Source organism: Dama dama, chromosome 12 (assembly GCF_033118175.1).
Source record: "Dama dama isolate Ldn47 chromosome 12, ASM3311817v1, whole genome shotgun sequence".
Classification (NCBI taxonomy): domain Eukaryota; kingdom Metazoa; phylum Chordata; class Mammalia; order Artiodactyla; family Cervidae; genus Dama; species Dama dama.
The window spans coordinates 19747427-19764590 of record NC_083692.1 but is presented as its reverse complement, the minus strand read 5'-3'; the positions used below and the strand labels follow the sequence as shown (position 1 = coordinate 19764590).

The 17164-nt window shown below is 46.9% G+C and overlaps 1 protein-coding gene across 3 annotated transcripts in view; it reads left to right on the top strand.

Annotated features, from left to right (window-relative positions):
• Positions 1-17164, top strand: part of RGS6 (regulator of G protein signaling 6) — a 584468-nt gene that overhangs the window by 535176 nt on the left and 32128 nt on the right. For all 3 annotated transcript variants that reach the window (XM_061156754.1, XM_061156753.1, XM_061156755.1), the window contains exon 15: positions 5404-5590. In XM_061156754.1, the coding sequence (XP_061012737.1) occupies positions 5404-5590 (187 nt within the window). The remainder of the gene's footprint in view (positions 1-5403; positions 5591-17164) is intronic.

The window sequence follows — 17164 nt, the reverse complement described above, 5'->3', positions numbered from 1 at the left end:
ACTGGTCAAGCCCAGGCAGCTGGTCTTGGAGCAGGGGAAGGAAAGAGAGAGACTGACCGGGACTCAACTGAATCCACTGCAAAGGTTTTTCCACGTCTGTCGCCCCGAGCTCCTTTGCATCTCTCCAGTGAAAGGGGTACTTGGAGCGTGACGTTTTTGCATGACATCTAGAGAAATCTTGCCAGCTCACCAGCCAAGTGGTTCAGTCTCTGCCTGAGATTGAATACAGAGCAGAAGAGCCCCAAAGAGACATAGGTGTTGTTCTCACCACAGCAAAAGGTCACCCTGGATCCTTTAAGGAAAGATGTCTGTGATCATACAAGTTGACGCCTTCTTTCATCATTTTTTGGGGGTTGAGCCTGTGAGATGAGGGAGAGGCAACACCTCCAGGCACGGGAGGCCACGTGGCCAGGGCATTTGTGGCAGACAGCAAGGCTCGTGGTTGTAGGCTGTTTGCAGCACCCTGGGCTGAGCCCAGGGCTCCATTTGGATAGGGTGGGCACTGGGAGACAGCTGTTTGCTCAGAGCCTCTAGAATGCATGCAAGGTGGGGCCTCTTGGTTCTGAAGCAGAGGGCCCCAGGGAGTGGTCTAGCTCGGTCCCTCTCTTTTCTCTATGTGTTTTCCTAGAAGGGTGACAGGAACCCCTACCCCTTGCCAGCTTTGCCCCCTCTCTTGCACACAAATCTTTTTTTTTTTTTTCGGTTGTGCCGAGAGGCATGCAGGATCTTAGTTCATGCAGGATCTTAGTTCCCAGACCAGGGGTCGAACCCAAGCCCCCTGCCGTGGAAGCGCAGGGTCTCAACCACCAGATCACCAGGGAAGTCCTACCACCTGCACAAGTCTTCATCCTCCCTGACTTGACCACCACTGCTGCTCAGCAGGGCACGAGTTAAAAATCAAAACCCGCAGCCGAGAGCGTCCCCCGTACATTTTTTATGAGCTGTAATGTCTCCTGAGAGAACGTGGTTGTTCTTCTAACCTGCAGATTGATTATCCTGGTTCCACACAGTGTCAGCTGAAGGGAGAAGCAATTAAAGAGAGCGCAGGAGTGTTAGCAGTTTGTCTTGGAGTGCTCCAGCCTCCCAGTTGCCCCGAGTCCTAGGAAGACCCCGGGAGGTGGGCCAGGCCCCGTGGGCTTCTCCGAGAACGAAACACATGGTTCATGGGAAGCGAGGTGCTCACACGGCACTCGGACAACCTGTGGCATTTCGGCCACTGCCCCGTGAAACATCACTCAGCTCGGGTGGTGCTGCTGGTGGTGAGACTCCAGCCCAAGCAGAGACTAAGTCAAGTGACAACAGTTGTTCCTGAGTCTCTGTTGACCAGCAGAGGGCATAGAAACCCTTCGTTCTACGTGGAATTGGCTTTTCCCTGGGAACAAACGAAAAGCTGGGTTTTTCTAACACATGACAGTCCTAGTTGATGAGAAGATAGGTAAGCAAGAAACCAGGGCCTGGCCAGACCTCCTGGAAGGACGGAGTGCCCCCTGATGCTTCATGGTTCCCCTTGTTGCAGCCAGCCTTGAGGAGGAGACCCCGTTCCATGTCAGCACCCCGGCCCCGCGGGAGACAGAGGCCTGGGGCAGCCCTGGACAGCCCTCAAGTCCCACCCACAGCTGCTCGGTCCAGGGGTTGGGGTAAGGGGGTGGTTCTGAGCCCAGGCTGCCTCCCCAAGAAGGCCAGTTGCCCCCGGCATTCCTAAGCCAGTGACACGGATCCGATGTCAGCCCTGGGCTGCCTCCCCCGCCTCTGCCGACTCTGGCAAAGCAGGACAGGTGGTCTCCCTGGCACCCACGCACCCTCCTGGCCTGCCAGTCGTGACAGCCCTTCGGCTGCCAGAAGCCACGGCGGCTTATGCAGGGTGGGCGGGTCCGGGGCCGCTGACAATCTCCTCCCCATTGGCATCCTGGAGGAGCAGCGGTACCTGCGGGCTTGTGATAAGAGTGGGACCGCGCAGGCCTCAGTGGGCCTCCCATCCATCTGCAAGAGATGGGCAAGGGGTGCTTCTAGGGCTCATTGGAGGGGAGGGGGCCGGGCAGCCGGGGCTCAGGCCCCCAGCTCAGGCCCGTGGGCTCACAGATGGCTGATACAAACCAAGCCTGTGAAAGTGAAAGTCACTCAGTCATGTCCGACTCTTTGTGACCCCACGGACTATACAGTCCATGGAATTCTCCAGGCCAGAATACTGGAGTGGGTGGGTAGCCTTTCCCTTCTCCAGGGGATCTTCCCAACCCAGGGATCGAACCCAGGTCTCCCACGTTGCGGGTGGATTCTTTACCAGCTGAGCCACAAGGGAAGCCAAGCCTGTACTCAATTTCAAACTGGCACAAAGCTTCTTCAAAGCCGGTGATGAGAAACACATATGGAATGTCAGGATGGTGTTGTGACAGCATTTTTACTGTCACCTGAGAGAGATAAGGCAGGTCATCTCCAAGGCAGACGGAAGGCCGAGAGGGTCCCCATGCGTGCAGGGAGAGAAGACTGCTGTCTGGGGGGTGTCATCCCTCTTCCTCCCAGTCCTCCCCCTCCCCTTCCTCCCCCTCCAGCATGCCTGTTGTTTCTTTTACACTTTATTTTTAATTCTTGGTTTTATCTGATAAAGGGAACCTTTTAATTTTTTGTGTAAAAGTTGATTAAATTTGATTCAGAAATTCCCCTTCCCACCTGCCCCAGACTCTTCTATACCCAGCTGAGTGATGTGCATTAATGTGGCTCCCAACTCATTCTGCCGGAAGGACTGCTGAGGCCTCAGGAACCATGGGCAGCCTGCGGCTTTCAGAAGCTGCAGGGTCCTCGGGGCCCCCCGGAGCTCCGTCTCAGAGCCGACTGAGACAAGGGACAGAAGGTGGCGCCCACATGACCCCGACTGAGGCATCAGGAAATCGCCCGGGCGTCATCATTTGTGTGAGAAATTGCAGAGTCCGGTAGGCTTGGGATGGACCCTGGCCCAAAGGAGTTGCTTCCAGCCCAGGACTCAGCCAGAGGTGACTCCCTAGGGCTGCCAGGGACTCACCAAGCTTCACATCAGCCCTCCTTCCAGGCCTTTGAAAAAACCAACACTAGCTCCTCTCTTTAGAGCCAATTTCCTAAATTTTACCTGCCCATCAAACATGGTCCTCTGGGAGAAGAAAACCTTTGTAGGTTCTGTCACCACCAGCTGACCATTTTCACTTGAAAGCACTTGGCCACCTCCTTCATTTCATGGCAGACCTTGGTGGGAGTGGCAGGGGGGTGGTGGGCAGAGAGACCGAGGGAGCCTTAGGGAATGGCCAGCGGGGTGGAGGAGACCTCCCGGCTGAGCTTCAAGGACCCATCTGAACAACTGAACAGTTAACAACCCCCTTTGAACTCTGGCCACCCCCCACCCCCCACCAATCTGGACTCTGGTTAAAGACTGGCTGCTGGCTACTGTTTCCCTCTCCCTGGGTAGCCAGAGAACATGATTATGAAAGACCTGACGTGAGCAGAAAGATAGAGGGCTGGTGTTAAAGGGCAAGTAAGGCCAATGGCAGTGGCAGGAGCCCCAGGCCCTAACCACCCAGGCTCCCCCAGACCTGTGGTCACGATGCGGCTGCGCCTACAGCACCCACCCACGGGGCCTGAGAGCATTTCGGAGTGACACCGGGATGGGACGTGCTCAGACCCGTCCACATACCCCTCCGCCTGCTCTGTACCCACTGCGCCGGGAGGAGAGAGAGGCCCAGAAAGATACAGCGATGCCAAGACGGCGCCACAGCTGGGAGCAAGACTTCCTCACCTTCCGGTTGAGTGAAGCCGGCAAGGCTCCTCCCTGCCTCTTGGTCTTGGCGAGGGAACCATGAGGGTTTTCTTTAGCGAGATCATCAGAATCCCAAATGGTAAATCAGGGGGAGAGTTGCAGCTCACGGAGCTCGTGTCTCTCACAAACACAGACCCACAAGCAGAGACCCCGCCCCCCAGCCGTCTCTCCTGGTGGAAATGAAGCTGCATTACCCGAGTTGGCCACTGGGTGGCACCTTTAGGCCATGCACGTGGCTCCACACACCTCTCTGAACAGCAACAGAAAAACATGCTTAACCTTTAAAAAAAAAAAAAAAAAAAGAGTGCCTCTTACTTTGGGTGAAATTCGATGACAGATTGAATGCACCTTCCTCCATGTCATGGTTCAGCTTCTCTTGTTCCTGCCCTTTCGTTGCCTTGAGTATGTGTGATTCCCGCGGCTGCAGGAACCACACAGCCAGGGACCTGTCCTCTCGTCTCGTTGATGGGGAAACTGGCCTGTTTTGTTCACAGGACACAAAATGTGCCACCCAGACCTGAGTCCTGCTGAAATCCCTCTCCAGGGTTGCCTTGGGAACCATCGTCACGACCCAGGGAGCTGTTGTCCAAGCTTTGGCCCTGGCTGCTGCTGTTCTCAGCAGAAAAGAGCTCACAGCACCCGCCCAGCCCTCCAGCACCATGCAGATGCTGAGGGATTCATGAAAGGCAAATATAGTCGTGAGCAGAAGGCTTCTCTCTCCAGCAGTCTCTGGAGAATCTTTTGTAGAGGGATCCCCGATATATGTCCCTTCAGCTTTCTTCCAGATGAACCCATCAGACATTTATTGGGCACCTGTGCTGTGCTGACTCGCTCAGTTGTGTCCAACTCTGCAAGCCCGTGGACAGAGAAGCCTGGCGGGCTACAGTCCAAGGCCAGTCCTTGCCTGGATTCTCCAGGCAAGAATGCTGGAGTGGGTTGCCATGCCCTCCTCCAGGGAACATGCCGAACACCATGCCCACATTGATGCTGCAAATAGGCTGTTTCTCCATCAACAGCGTGTATGCTTGGGTCCTTCCAGCTCAAATATTCTTAATGGCTCCAAGATACTATTGCTTCTGGGATCTTTCTTTCCTTTGAATACCTCCAACTGATCCCCACCAGATATGCAAAAGGGACTCACATTTTCTGGGTGGTGGCTTCTCTGTCAATCAGTGGTTCTCTCCCAAGGGTGAATTTATCTCCCAGAAGACATCCGGTAATGGCCAGAAACTTTCTGGTTGTCACAAGTGCAGAGAGGATGCCCCTGGCAACTGATGGGTCAAACTCAAGGTTGCTGCTACATACCTTTCTATGTACAGGGTGACTCTTCAAAAATTATCCAGCCCAAAATGGCAACAGTACTGAGGCTGAAAAACTGTGAGGTAGAGAAAAATCTCTTTTTGGTAACCAGAAGCAAGGCGATCTTCTAACATGCATTTAGTGCAATGATGGAGCACCTTTGTATTCTCAGCAGTCCCTGCAGCCTTCATGACCTGGGACATGGCTACTGAGACAGCTGGGGCACACAGAATGAGTGCCATGCGATGTCAGTTCTGGGACCACGTCCAACAGAGCAGCTACTGACGGAGCCCCTGGAACGAACTGTCCTTGTGCTTCTGTTTCAGGTTCTGGTTGGCAGTCCAAGATCTTAAGAAACAGCCCCTCCAGGATGTGGCCAGGAGGGTGGAAGAAATCTGGCAAGAGTTTCTGGCTCCCGGGGCCCCAAGCGCAATCAACCTGGATTCTCACAGCTATGAGATAACCAGTCAGAATGTCAAGGATGGAGGGAGATACACATTCGAAGATGCCCAGGTTTGCTCATCTCATCAAATAGTTCTGTCCCGAGATGTTCATGTGTCAACTCCACCACCCCACTCCTTGAACACACATCCAAGGTTGTATGTAGTTATAGTCTTGGCCTTTATTTATGAGGCCATCAATGGGGACCATTCCAGGTGGATGCGCCGTGCAGTTCCAGGAGGACTGCTTTCCTAAATGAGTTACATTATTATGTAGAAATAGACATTTACCATTATGTGTGTGTCTTTTCCAGGAAAATCTCAAAAGTGTTTTACAAAACCCGAAGTCCTATAGTAAGTCATGGTAGAATCTGGAAAGTAGAACACAGCATCAGATGCAAGGTGGGGAGAGTGGGCTGGAGGGCCAGGGGTCAAGACCACGGTCATAACCACTGCCCTGCACTGTGACCCCCCAATCCCGCAGTGATGTTTGGGGAGCACGTCTGTATTCCATGCCTTGTGCCATGTGATGAGATACCATCGGGAACAGACCAAAGCCCCTGCCCTTGAGGAAGTTAAAGGCTAGTGGGAGAGAAAGGCAGGGAAAAGGCAATGTCACCGATAAGTGAATGAGCTCTGGGGTGTAAGGAACCCATGGGTTGGCGGGCAGGGGGGTGACGGGGGGACACACGACTCTGCACAGTACAGTTAGCACAGAGATGCTGGCGAAGCTGGTGGAGAAACAGAAGCCGCAAACAGCAAGCTTAACTTGAGGGCTGGGAGACGCCATCTCTAGAGATAAACATCAGATCCGTTTCCCACTTCCTGGCCCCTAAATTTTGTTTCCTTCCACCATCCCACACCCGGTGACAGGGCTTAAGGTTCTGCTGTGTCTCCTAAACCCTCTTCATTTCTCGCACCTGTGGGGTCCCCAGGTGAGAACTGCCCTCCCACAGACATTATCATCTAACTTGGGAAACTCAGTCACTGGTGCAGATAACGGCATGAGAAGAGAAATGATGTCCTCGCCATCCCAATTTGCCTTGTTATTTGCTCAGAAGTTCAGAATGGATACACTTAGCCGCCTCCACACCACAACTGTCTTTTCATGTGACCCCCTGGTCATGAGTTCCACTGAATGCCTGGGCTAGGTAGATTTGGTTTTGTAGAGTTCAGTGACTTAGCTTTATGAAATCCTGAGTCCCTCACACCCTTTGCAGCTTCAAAGTGAACTATTTAAGTCATGATAAATCTTTTTTTTTTCTGATAGATTTTTGTATATGTGTGTGTGTATGTGTACCAAGCACATAGTGACATTATCCTGATGAGGAGAATGATGGAGATGTTTCATAAGTGATGGAGAAGCCCTGTGGGTGATAGAGAATTTCCATGGGTGCTGGAGAAGCTCCATGAGTGATGGAGAAGCTCCATGGGTGATGCAGAAGTCCCCAGACGAACAATCTGAAGCACAATACTCAACTCTCCATCATTCATGAAACATGAGAGAAGGGGTATTTGTCAGAGCCATCATACTCCCTGCCCAATATTAGCACTCTGAACAAGATGTCAGAAAGGATTTATTTTAATGTTTTATTATTGAAACTTGGGCATTTTTTAATGGAAAAGTAGAAACTTTGTGAACCCTCATCCAGCCTGAACAATCATCAGTATAATGCCAATCTCATTTTATCAGTGTCCCCACCTACTTTTTTCACTGTTAGTTTTAAAACAAATCCAAGACTTAACCTTTCCATCTGTAAATACTTAGGTATGTATCTGTAACAGAAACTGACGCTTTGGTCTTAACATTCTTGCAATACCTTAAGAAATTAGTGATTATCTCTTAATATCATCAAATGTCGTGCGAGTGTTCAAGTTCATAGTATTTCCTAAATGCCATTTTGAAATTCTTATTCAAAATCAGAATCCAAATAAGGCCCACACATGTAGATGGCCTTTACTTTTAATTATATTGTAATCTACAGGCTCCTTTTATGTTCTCCTCACCCTTGCAGTTTATTTAAGGAAGAAGTTGGGTCTTTTGTGCTGGAGAGATTCCACAGTCTGGATTTTTCTGTTTGCAACCTTGTGTTGCTATTTAATGTGTCCTACCATCTGCATTTCCTGTAAATTGCTAGTTTGACTTAGATATTTAATCAGATTTTAGCTTGATTTTTGTGGGCAAGACTACTTCCCAGACTCTGCTATGCTCCCTTGTCAGAAGGCATATGATGTCTAGTTGTCTCCCTTTGTGGTTTCCGCAGCCATTGATATTCATAGTTAGATCCATCAGTTAATTTGGGGTTACAAAATGATGTTCTAATCCTGTCATTCTTTCTTCATTTATTAAGTGAAATACAAGTAGTCAAATACATCTACCATTTGATTATCTAGTAATACAATTCACATAGGAAAGATGGAATATATGTTTGAATCATTTCCTCTATTTGCCAATTTTAAATATAATGAATAGTTTACTGTCATCTTCCAATGATGACCAATTAGGGTGTTTTTGTGTGTTTTGTAGTATCCTTGTAAACCCATGGGTTTAAGCATATTTGCTATGTTTTAACCCATTTTGTTTATTATTATTATTGCTGCTTGCCCTGTGCCATCTCTGGCCAGTTGGCTCCTTCTGACATGACCCTGGTAGTCTTTGGTGTGATCCAAATATCAGGGAAGCTAAGATGATCCAAGCCCTTCCCCAGATGTGGAATCATCTAGTTCTTCAAGAATCCAAGAATCCCTTGTTCTTCTTAGTGGGAAATACTTTTAGAGACGATAATCTGGGCATTTAGAGGCATTCACTGTTCCTGGGTTGGTCATCATTTTCAGACTTTTCCAGTGGCCAAAACTAGAAAATAGGTGGTGGTTGTTTCTGATGAAAATACATGATGAATCCACACTGATACTTTGCATTCAAATTAAAAACTACAGGGGATTTTATTTAACCTCTTCTTTCTTAGGTCTATGTCTCCTTTTTCTAGAAACCTGGTTCTCAAAGGCACTGTCAGTGACAGCATTACTTCTTCATGTCATTTGCATTATCCTACATCACCACAGAGCAGCCTCAAACTCACAGTGCCAACTGGCAGCAGCAGTATAATCGTATCAGTACCACTCAGTCACTGCCTGGTTGGTGGCGCTCGTGGTAAAGAACCTGCCTGCCAGTGCAGGAGACATAAGAGATGTAGGTTCGATCCCTGGGTCGGGAAGATCCCCTGGAGGAGGGCATGCCAACCCACTCCAGTATTCTGCCTGGAGAATCCCCATGGACAGAGGGGCCCGATGGGCTACAGACCATAGGGTCGCAAAGAGTTTCGCATGTGACTAAAGTGACTTAACACACGCATTCCAAATGTGGAAGCACCATAGTTAAGTCAACTGACTATTGAAATTTAGTCAATACTCCTATCAAATATTTCTTGACATTTATATTGTTACTAAGTCAAGAAATACTTGATGGGAAAGCTTGGGAAGTCAGCATATCGTACCTTGATGTGCTTCTGGATATACACCCTCCATTAGCATGGTTCTCTGCCATTTTTCAGGTACGTACTCACAAATATTGGGTTGGCCAAAAAGTTCCTTTGGTTTTCGTTAATATTGTACAGAAAATCTCCAATGAACTTTTTGGCCAACCCAATGTATTTTATCTGCTTACTAAAGTAGACTAGACATGTGGACACCCAAAGAAAGCATTTGTAACCTCCTCATTGTCTGTAAGGACTGCGATTCTGTGACTTCTAGTAAAGCGCTATTTCTTAAACCAGTTTCTCTTTTTAGCACGTTGCGTTTTGTTCCTCAAGTGTGTTTTCATTGTAAGTACACCAAGTGCTTCTCACTAGCACTGTGACCTTGGGCAAGCTCCTTAAACTCCCTAAGTCTTCTTCCCTCATCCGTACAGAGATACAGTTGTACCTACACTGTGGAAGGGGGATTAGGTGAAATAAAACATGTCAACAACTAACAGTGTCTGGTCCACAGTAAGAGACTGCAATGTTATTTTATTAATGTCATTAATATTCTTTTCTTATACTTTTATATTAACAGATTTGGTTTAAAAAAATTCAAATAATTGTATGTAACCTTAGTACCCAGAGATAACCCCTATTCTAGTATTTTTTTCTCTCTCAGTTTATGTGTACAGAGTGGCTATGCAAATAGGTTGATTCTGTAGCCTGCCATTTACACTAAACTAGGAGTTGGTTTAAAAGGCTGAATTTCTTCTGTGAATGGCCAGTTTAAATTTTGAGCTTTGTAGGTTGTATAGTCTATATTACTACTACCCAGTTCTGCCATACCAAAACAGCTACACTGTCACAGTGTAACAGTGGAAAATACATAAATAAGTGGGCATGGCTGTGTTGAAAACCTTTATTTTTGGACTCTGAAAGCTCATGAAACATTATGCTTCTTTTGATTTTTCTCAGCCACTTAAAAATATAAAAACTATTCTTAGGACATAAAGTCTGAAGGACATAAAGAAGTAGATGGGGGGGCCAGAGTTTGAGACCACTGTGCTGAATAATATATCATGAAAATCATTGAAACATTTCAAGAAATCCAGAAAGATAGAAGATAACTGGTTGGGAGCCATTAGTCTTTCATTTATATGGGAGAGAAGGATAGAGGAGACCTTGGTGTAGTAACAGTAACCCACCAATCTCCATGAATGTTTCTGCATCAGGGTTGAGTATTATAGAGCCCGCGACCGAGGGGAAGTCAGTCGGTAAGGACCGTGATCCTCACCCTGCGGGGCCAGCACTGCTGCCTGCACCGGCCGCACAGGTGTGACTTCAGGGTTTCCAGGTAAGGGGGAGAGGGCTAAAATGCAGCCAGAACTTGCTCTCAGATCGCCCAACTTGCCAGTCAGGTCTGCTCCTCAGATAGCACTGCCCCTAGGTTATAAGAGGGCTGGTTGTCATGCAGAGACCTGGAGAAACGCTGGTCCCCAGAGAAAATCCCCACCTGGGGAGCAGGCTCTGATCCTAGCCACGTGCTCTGTCTAGGCCTGCAGGACTGTTCCTGTAAGCCCTTTACGCTTGCTCGCGGTCACTCAGTTTGCCCATCTGAGAAGTGGGAATGATGACACCTGAGCCCTTTGGAACACCTCCCTCCCTTCTCCCATGGGGATCAGGAGCCACCCAATAGTGGTCAAAGAGCTGATAAACATGTGAGTATCTGGGGTCAGTAGCTGGAGTGAAGGCTGAGCCACATTTATGAATTCATTTGAAATGGGCCCCAGGGGATGGGGTGTAAGCTCTCTCTGAGGGTTTTGTTTTTTTCATGTGACCACAGGCATTGTTACAGCAAAGTTAATTGCCTGTGTTTGCTTCCTGTGGAAATATCCCACAAGACGCCCTGTCAGCATGGCACAGCATTTGCACTTGTGTTTTGCCTATCCATTTGGCTTCTTTGAAAATTTGGGCCAAAATCAAATCTTCCATAAAGGTCTGTGGGCTGTGACCATAGCCCTCAGCTGTTTGCTGTGTTGTTCCAATTTCACAGATTTAGCTTCGTGAGGGGAGAAAAAGAAGAAAAATGAGCCATGTTTTTTTTTTATAGACTCAGTTCTTTATGCTAGTTTGAGTTCTGTTCTCAATACTGGGGCATTTGGAGAGCTACATTGCCACCTACTTGCCTTGTGGTCTCAGGCAAGGATCTTGATGTTTTGTGCCTTAGTTTTCTCATATGTAAAATGGGGATGATGTCTTCTCTAAGCCCTCTAAGGGTTTTTGAGAAATCAAATGAGCCAATAGCCCTGAAAACTCTTTGAATAAGTGCTATATAGTGTGAACTCACAGAAATTAATGGCTTTAGTATTCCCTGAGGTCTCAAAATTCCAAGGTAGATCTAAACTCCCAAGAAGATGTCTGCTCTTGGAAGGAGTTCCTTGTTGGGAAATGCAAAAATAAAAGATATGTAGGAGCCAGGTCTGGGGAACCTTGGGTGTATTCCTAAGGAATTTGAATTTTCTCGCCCTGAAGACAATAGGAAAGCATTGAAGGCTTAGAGCTGAAAGAGGAGGAATTAAATGGTGGTAGGCAGAGCAAGAGGAGTGGAGAGAGACCTGAATCTCGGGGCTTGTTGTCTGAAGCACTGCTGGTGGGTTTCAAGGAGAGAATGAAACCACAGAAGTATCATGAGCCTAAGGCTTCCTCTTAGGGCATTCACCTCGTCCCAGAGCCTCCACAGGCAGCAGAAGGCAGGCGGGAGTCAGCTGGCTGGCACAGGGGCTGCCTGGCTTCAGTTTTAAGTCTCAGAGTATCTGAGGATGTTGAAGCCTGGCTTGGAGAATTTTGAGCATTACTTTACTAGCATGTAAGATGAGTGCAATTGTGCAGTAGTGAACATTCTTTGACATTGCCTTTCTTTGGAATTGGAATGAAAACTGACCTTTTCCAGTCCTGTGGCCACTGCTGAGTTTTCCAAATTTGCTGGCATATTGAGTGCAGCACTTTCACAGTATCATCTTTTAAGATTTGAAATAACTCAACTGGAATTCCATCACCTCCACTAGCTTTGTTCATAGTGATGCTTCCTAAGGCCTACTTGACTTTGCATTCTAGGATGTCTGGCTCTAGGTGAGTGATCACACCATTGTGATTAGCTGGGTTGTGAAGATCTTTTTTGTATACTTCTTCTGTGTTTTCTTGCCACCTCTTCTTAATATCTTCTGCTTCTGTTGGGTCCATACCATTTCTGCCCTTTATTGTGCTCATCTTGGCATGAAATGTTCCCTTGGTATCTCTAATTTTCTTGAAGAGATCTCTAGTCTTTCCCATTCTATTGCTTTCTTGTATTTCTTTGCATTGATCACTGAGGAAGGCTTTCTCATCTCTCCTTGTTATTTTTTGGAACTCTGCATTCAAATGGGTATATCTTTCCTTTTCTCCTTTGCCTTTTGCTTCTCTTCTTTCCTCAGCTATTTGTAAGGCCTCCTCAGACAGCCATTTTGCCTTTTTGCATTTCTTTTTCTTGGGGATGGTCTTGATCCCTGCCTCCTATACAATGTCACAAACTTCCATCCATAGTTCTTCAGGCACTCAGTCTATCAGATCTTCGTGAACTTCCAGATGTTCAAGCTGGATTTAGAAGAGGCAGAGGAACCAGAGATCAAATTGCCAACATTTGTTGGATCATTGAAAAAGCAAGAGAGTTCCAGAAAATATCTACTTCTGCTTTATTGACTACACCAAAGCCTTTGACCATGTGGATCATCACAAACTGTGGAAAATTCTTCAAGAGATGGAAATACCAGACCACCTGACCTGCCTCTTGAGAAATCTGTATGCAGATCAGGAAGCAAAGGTTAGAACAGGACATGGAACAACAGACTGGTTCCAAATCAGGAAAGGAATATGTCAAGGCTGTATATTATCACCCTGTTTATTTAACTTAATGTGGAGTACATCATTAGAAACGCTGGGCTGGATGAAACACTAGCTGGAATCAAGATTGCCGGGAGAAATATCAATAACCTCAGATATGCAGATGACACCATCCTTATTGCAAAAAGCGAACTAAAGAGCCTCTTGATGAAAGTGAAAGAGGAGAGTAAAAAAGTTGGCTTAAAACTCAACATTCAGAAAACTAAGATCATGGCATCTGGTCCCATCACTTCATGGCAAATAGATGGGGAACCAGTGGGAACAGTGACAGACTTTATTTTGGGGGGCTCTGAGATCACTGAAGATGGTCACTGCAGCCATGAAATTAAAAGACGCTTGCTTCTTGGAAGAAAAGTTATGACCAACCTAGACAGCATATTAAAAAGCAGAGACATTACTTTGCCAACAAAGGTCCATCTAGTCAAAGCTATGATTTTTCCAGTAGTCATGTATGGATGTGAGAGTCGGAGTATAAAGAAAGCTAAGGGCCAAAGAATTTATGCTTTTGAACTGTGGTGTTGGAGAAGACTCTTGAGAGTCCCTTGGGCAGCGAGGAGATCCAAACAGTCCATCCTAAAGGAAATCAGTCCTGAATATTAACTGGAAGGACTGATGTTGAAGCTGAAACTCCAATATTTTGGCCACGTGTTGCAAAGAACTGATTCATTTGAAAACACCCTGATGCTAGGAAAGATTGAAGGCAGGAGGAGAAGGAGATGACAGAGGATGAGATGGTTGGATGGCATCACCAACTCAATGGACATGAGTTTGAGTAAACTCCAGGAGTTGGTGATGGACGGGGAGGTTTGGCATGCTCCAGTCCAAGGGGTCGCAAAGAGTCGGATGATTGAGCTACTGAACTGAACTGAACTGATCTGAGGATGTTCCAAGAACTGTGTCACTGGATCCATTGAGTCACTTGTCCATCTCCCCATCCATCCATTTCATGAACATTCATTTTCCCATTTGAGTTGGGAGACCTTGACCTGTGGGTTGTGAAGTTCTACACCTAGGGAAACAGCAAAGGATATAAGGGGCCTGGATGACTTTTCGCCACTGGGCACAGCTTGTCCAAGAGCACATCATTCCTTACAAACCAATTGAAACAAACCTAAGAAAATGCTGCATTGAGATTGGATTGGATTGGAAATCTGTCCATCAGATAGATTGGCAGTTGAATCTGATGAACCAATCCAGCCTGTTGACTTTAGTCCCTGCAGGTTCCCATGTAGGTTTCCTAGGTGTTCAAGCCCCTCTGCTTCCCTGACCTGCAGTAGCTACTGAGATGCCCCATCTAGACCTACAGTGTCTAGGCTTCCAGCACCTCTGGATTTGAAGTTCTTCACTGGGAGCAGCCTCCTTGCCTTCTATAAATCCCTATGACACTAAAATAATGCTCTGCAAAGTTGTGGTTTAGAAAAACTTTTTTCTTGACAACTTGGTCTGGAATGATAACAAACTCAGCTGTACCTATCATCAAAAAAAAAAGTCAATTTGTTCCTTGGCTTTCCATTTGGAAAAATCTTGCCACACAACCTCAGAAAGAACATATAGGAGGTAATAAATGAATATCAGTTGAATTCAATTTCTCCAATAAGCCAATTCAGCAAAACTTGGAATATCTACTAAGGGTCAGATGTTCTAGACTCTGGGAATATACAGATAAGTAGGCTTTTCTCTTAAGCAGACCCCAATCTAAGTTACCGAAACTCTACTTGGCCATCATCCATGCATAGAAAGATCAAAGAGCAACCTCAAGGTCAAAATGAGGTCAGAGTAATATAAGAGCTGAGAAATACACCATCAAGTTACACCCACCATGAGCAGACAAGAAGCCTCGAGCCTAGAGTCTCTATTCTTACCTAAATGTAGATGTTTAGAAGCAACTTGATTAAGGAATGAAAGTCTTCTAACGTTTGTTTTGTTCAAATGTCAGAGCCCAGGGAGCCCACGTTTACATTTGCCCCAGATGACTCAGAAGCAGACGTCTTCCTAGCTTGGTGAAGGCTGTTAATCTTTGCCCCAGTGGTGGAAGTGGTGGCATTGTGTGCCAGTATCACAAGACTGCCCCCAAGTTTCCTGATATTAATCCTCATTTGGAGGACACTTCCTGGTAGTGTCCATGCCAGACATATTTTAATAAAACATGCTATGGAACTGCTTACTCCAGGAATTACTCATTTTATTCTGTGGGTGGTTTTATTTTAGGGAGATGAACAGCAGAGGGAGGCATGCATTTTGAAAAGAACAAATCAGTTGTTTGTGAGAGGATTCTGTTTATTACCACACAGAAGAGTAGTTCCTGAAGAGAAGGCGTCAGAGAACCAAATTCCAAAATTTCTTTGTTGATGCTTCAGAGCAGAGATCTCCTGCACCAAACCCCATGCCCTTGAAGAGGAGAAGGAAACATTTGTCTAAGTTAATACCCATGGTATTCGGGTAGGTGAAAGAAAATATGCAAAGCTGCCTTTGAAGCTACTCTTATCTAAGAACAGGGATTGAACAGCATCAAAATACTGTGCCCTTTGGCCAGTTAAATTGAACATGTTTATAAGGATGCTTTGCAGGGTAAAGGCAAAAGATAATTCACTCTTACACTCTCTTAGGGCTTAAATGTTGCATTCCGTGTAAACAGTGGCTCACACATCCTGCTTAGAAGGATAAAGAAATCCAAATGGGGGCTTCTCATTTAAGATCCACAGGACCCTAGAATATTTTTTTTAAAAAGAATTTACATATATTGATACATATGTATGTATACATGTATGGGGCTTCCCAGGGGCACTAGTGGTAAAGAATCCACCTACCAAAGCAGGAGACATAATGAGTCACAGGTTCCATCCCTGGGTTGGGAAAATCCCCTGGAGAAGGACATGGCAATTCACTCCAGTATTCTTGCCTGGAGAATCCTATGGACAGAGGAGCCTGGCGAGCTACAGTCCATAGAAGCGCAAAGCATCAAATAGGACTGAAGCGACTTAGCACACACATGTATATATGTATAACTGAATTACTTTGCTATGCATCAAAAATTAACACAACACTGAAAATCAACTCCATTTCAGTTTAAAAAGAGAAGGAAAAAACATGGGGAAAAAAAGATTCACAGTATCCTGGGATGATTGTCCAAAGCCACATCCTGAGGACAACAGGCTACTATCTTTCACTGAAGTGGTTGTTCACATGGCCATGGAGTCTTTTCTGTTTATTAAGCAGATAATAATTTAGGATCCCCGTCAATTCCCTACCCTGGTGCAGTCTCACCCTCTGTCCTGCAGGACCCATGATGAGAAAAGTGTTCATTTTCCCTAGACTTCAGCTAGCCAGGTGTAAGGTCTGAAGGCCTTTGGCTTAAGATATCCTCTTGAAAGATGAGACTCGGGGGTCTCCTGGGTGACCTTCTGTGACACAGACTTGCTGCCTTTGACTTCCCAGGGGTCTGATCAGCACTCAGAGCTTTGCCAGGCTGGCCCTTCCTGCGGGTGCAGAAGGCAAGTTGGATACAATCTGTGAGGTGAGAAACCAGAGCCTGTGTCACCCTGGGTGACTCAGCCGTTGTTGTCACCACAAGTGGGGCTGGTGAACAGTCCCCAAAAGAGAATGGTGAGCAGTGACTGCATCCACCCCTGGGGTGACTCAGATGAAAGCTTGAGAGGAGGCCCCCAACGTTTCCACTGACCACACGTTGAGGACTTTGTCTCAGCCACACAACCTGGCTCCCCCGAAACCCCAACTGAAGGACCATGAGCAGCAGCAGGTGCCAAGGGGAGAGTGTGAGCTTTGGGGGCATCACAGAACACTGGGCTCAAATCCTGCCTCTGCTCAGGCAAGGCCCTCAAATGTGTAGGGCTTTAGTGTCCTCATCTGTAAAAGGGAACTGCTTAAACCTAAACACCAATTCTGAGCAAATAACAACAGCAATGAAAGTAAGACCACGTTCCTCCTTCCCCAGAAATCTTATGGTCTTTGGTCTCCTCCCCTACGTCCTCCCTGGCAAGGACAGTCCCATCACGAAAGCCAGTTATCATCATTCCTTCGCTTGTGCACAGTTTTTGTAAGGGTTCCCCTCTATTTCCTTGCTTGACTGTGTGCTTGGTGGGGCTGGGAAAAGCCGAGTGGGGACCTGAATCCAAGCCTTTGACCACCAGCCTGGTCCCCTTTCCAGCATCTCACACAGCAGCACCACATCTTGCACCACAATCTTATCTTCCTTCAAGGGACCACAAGGGACTCAACAGTGCCCAAAGTCTGCA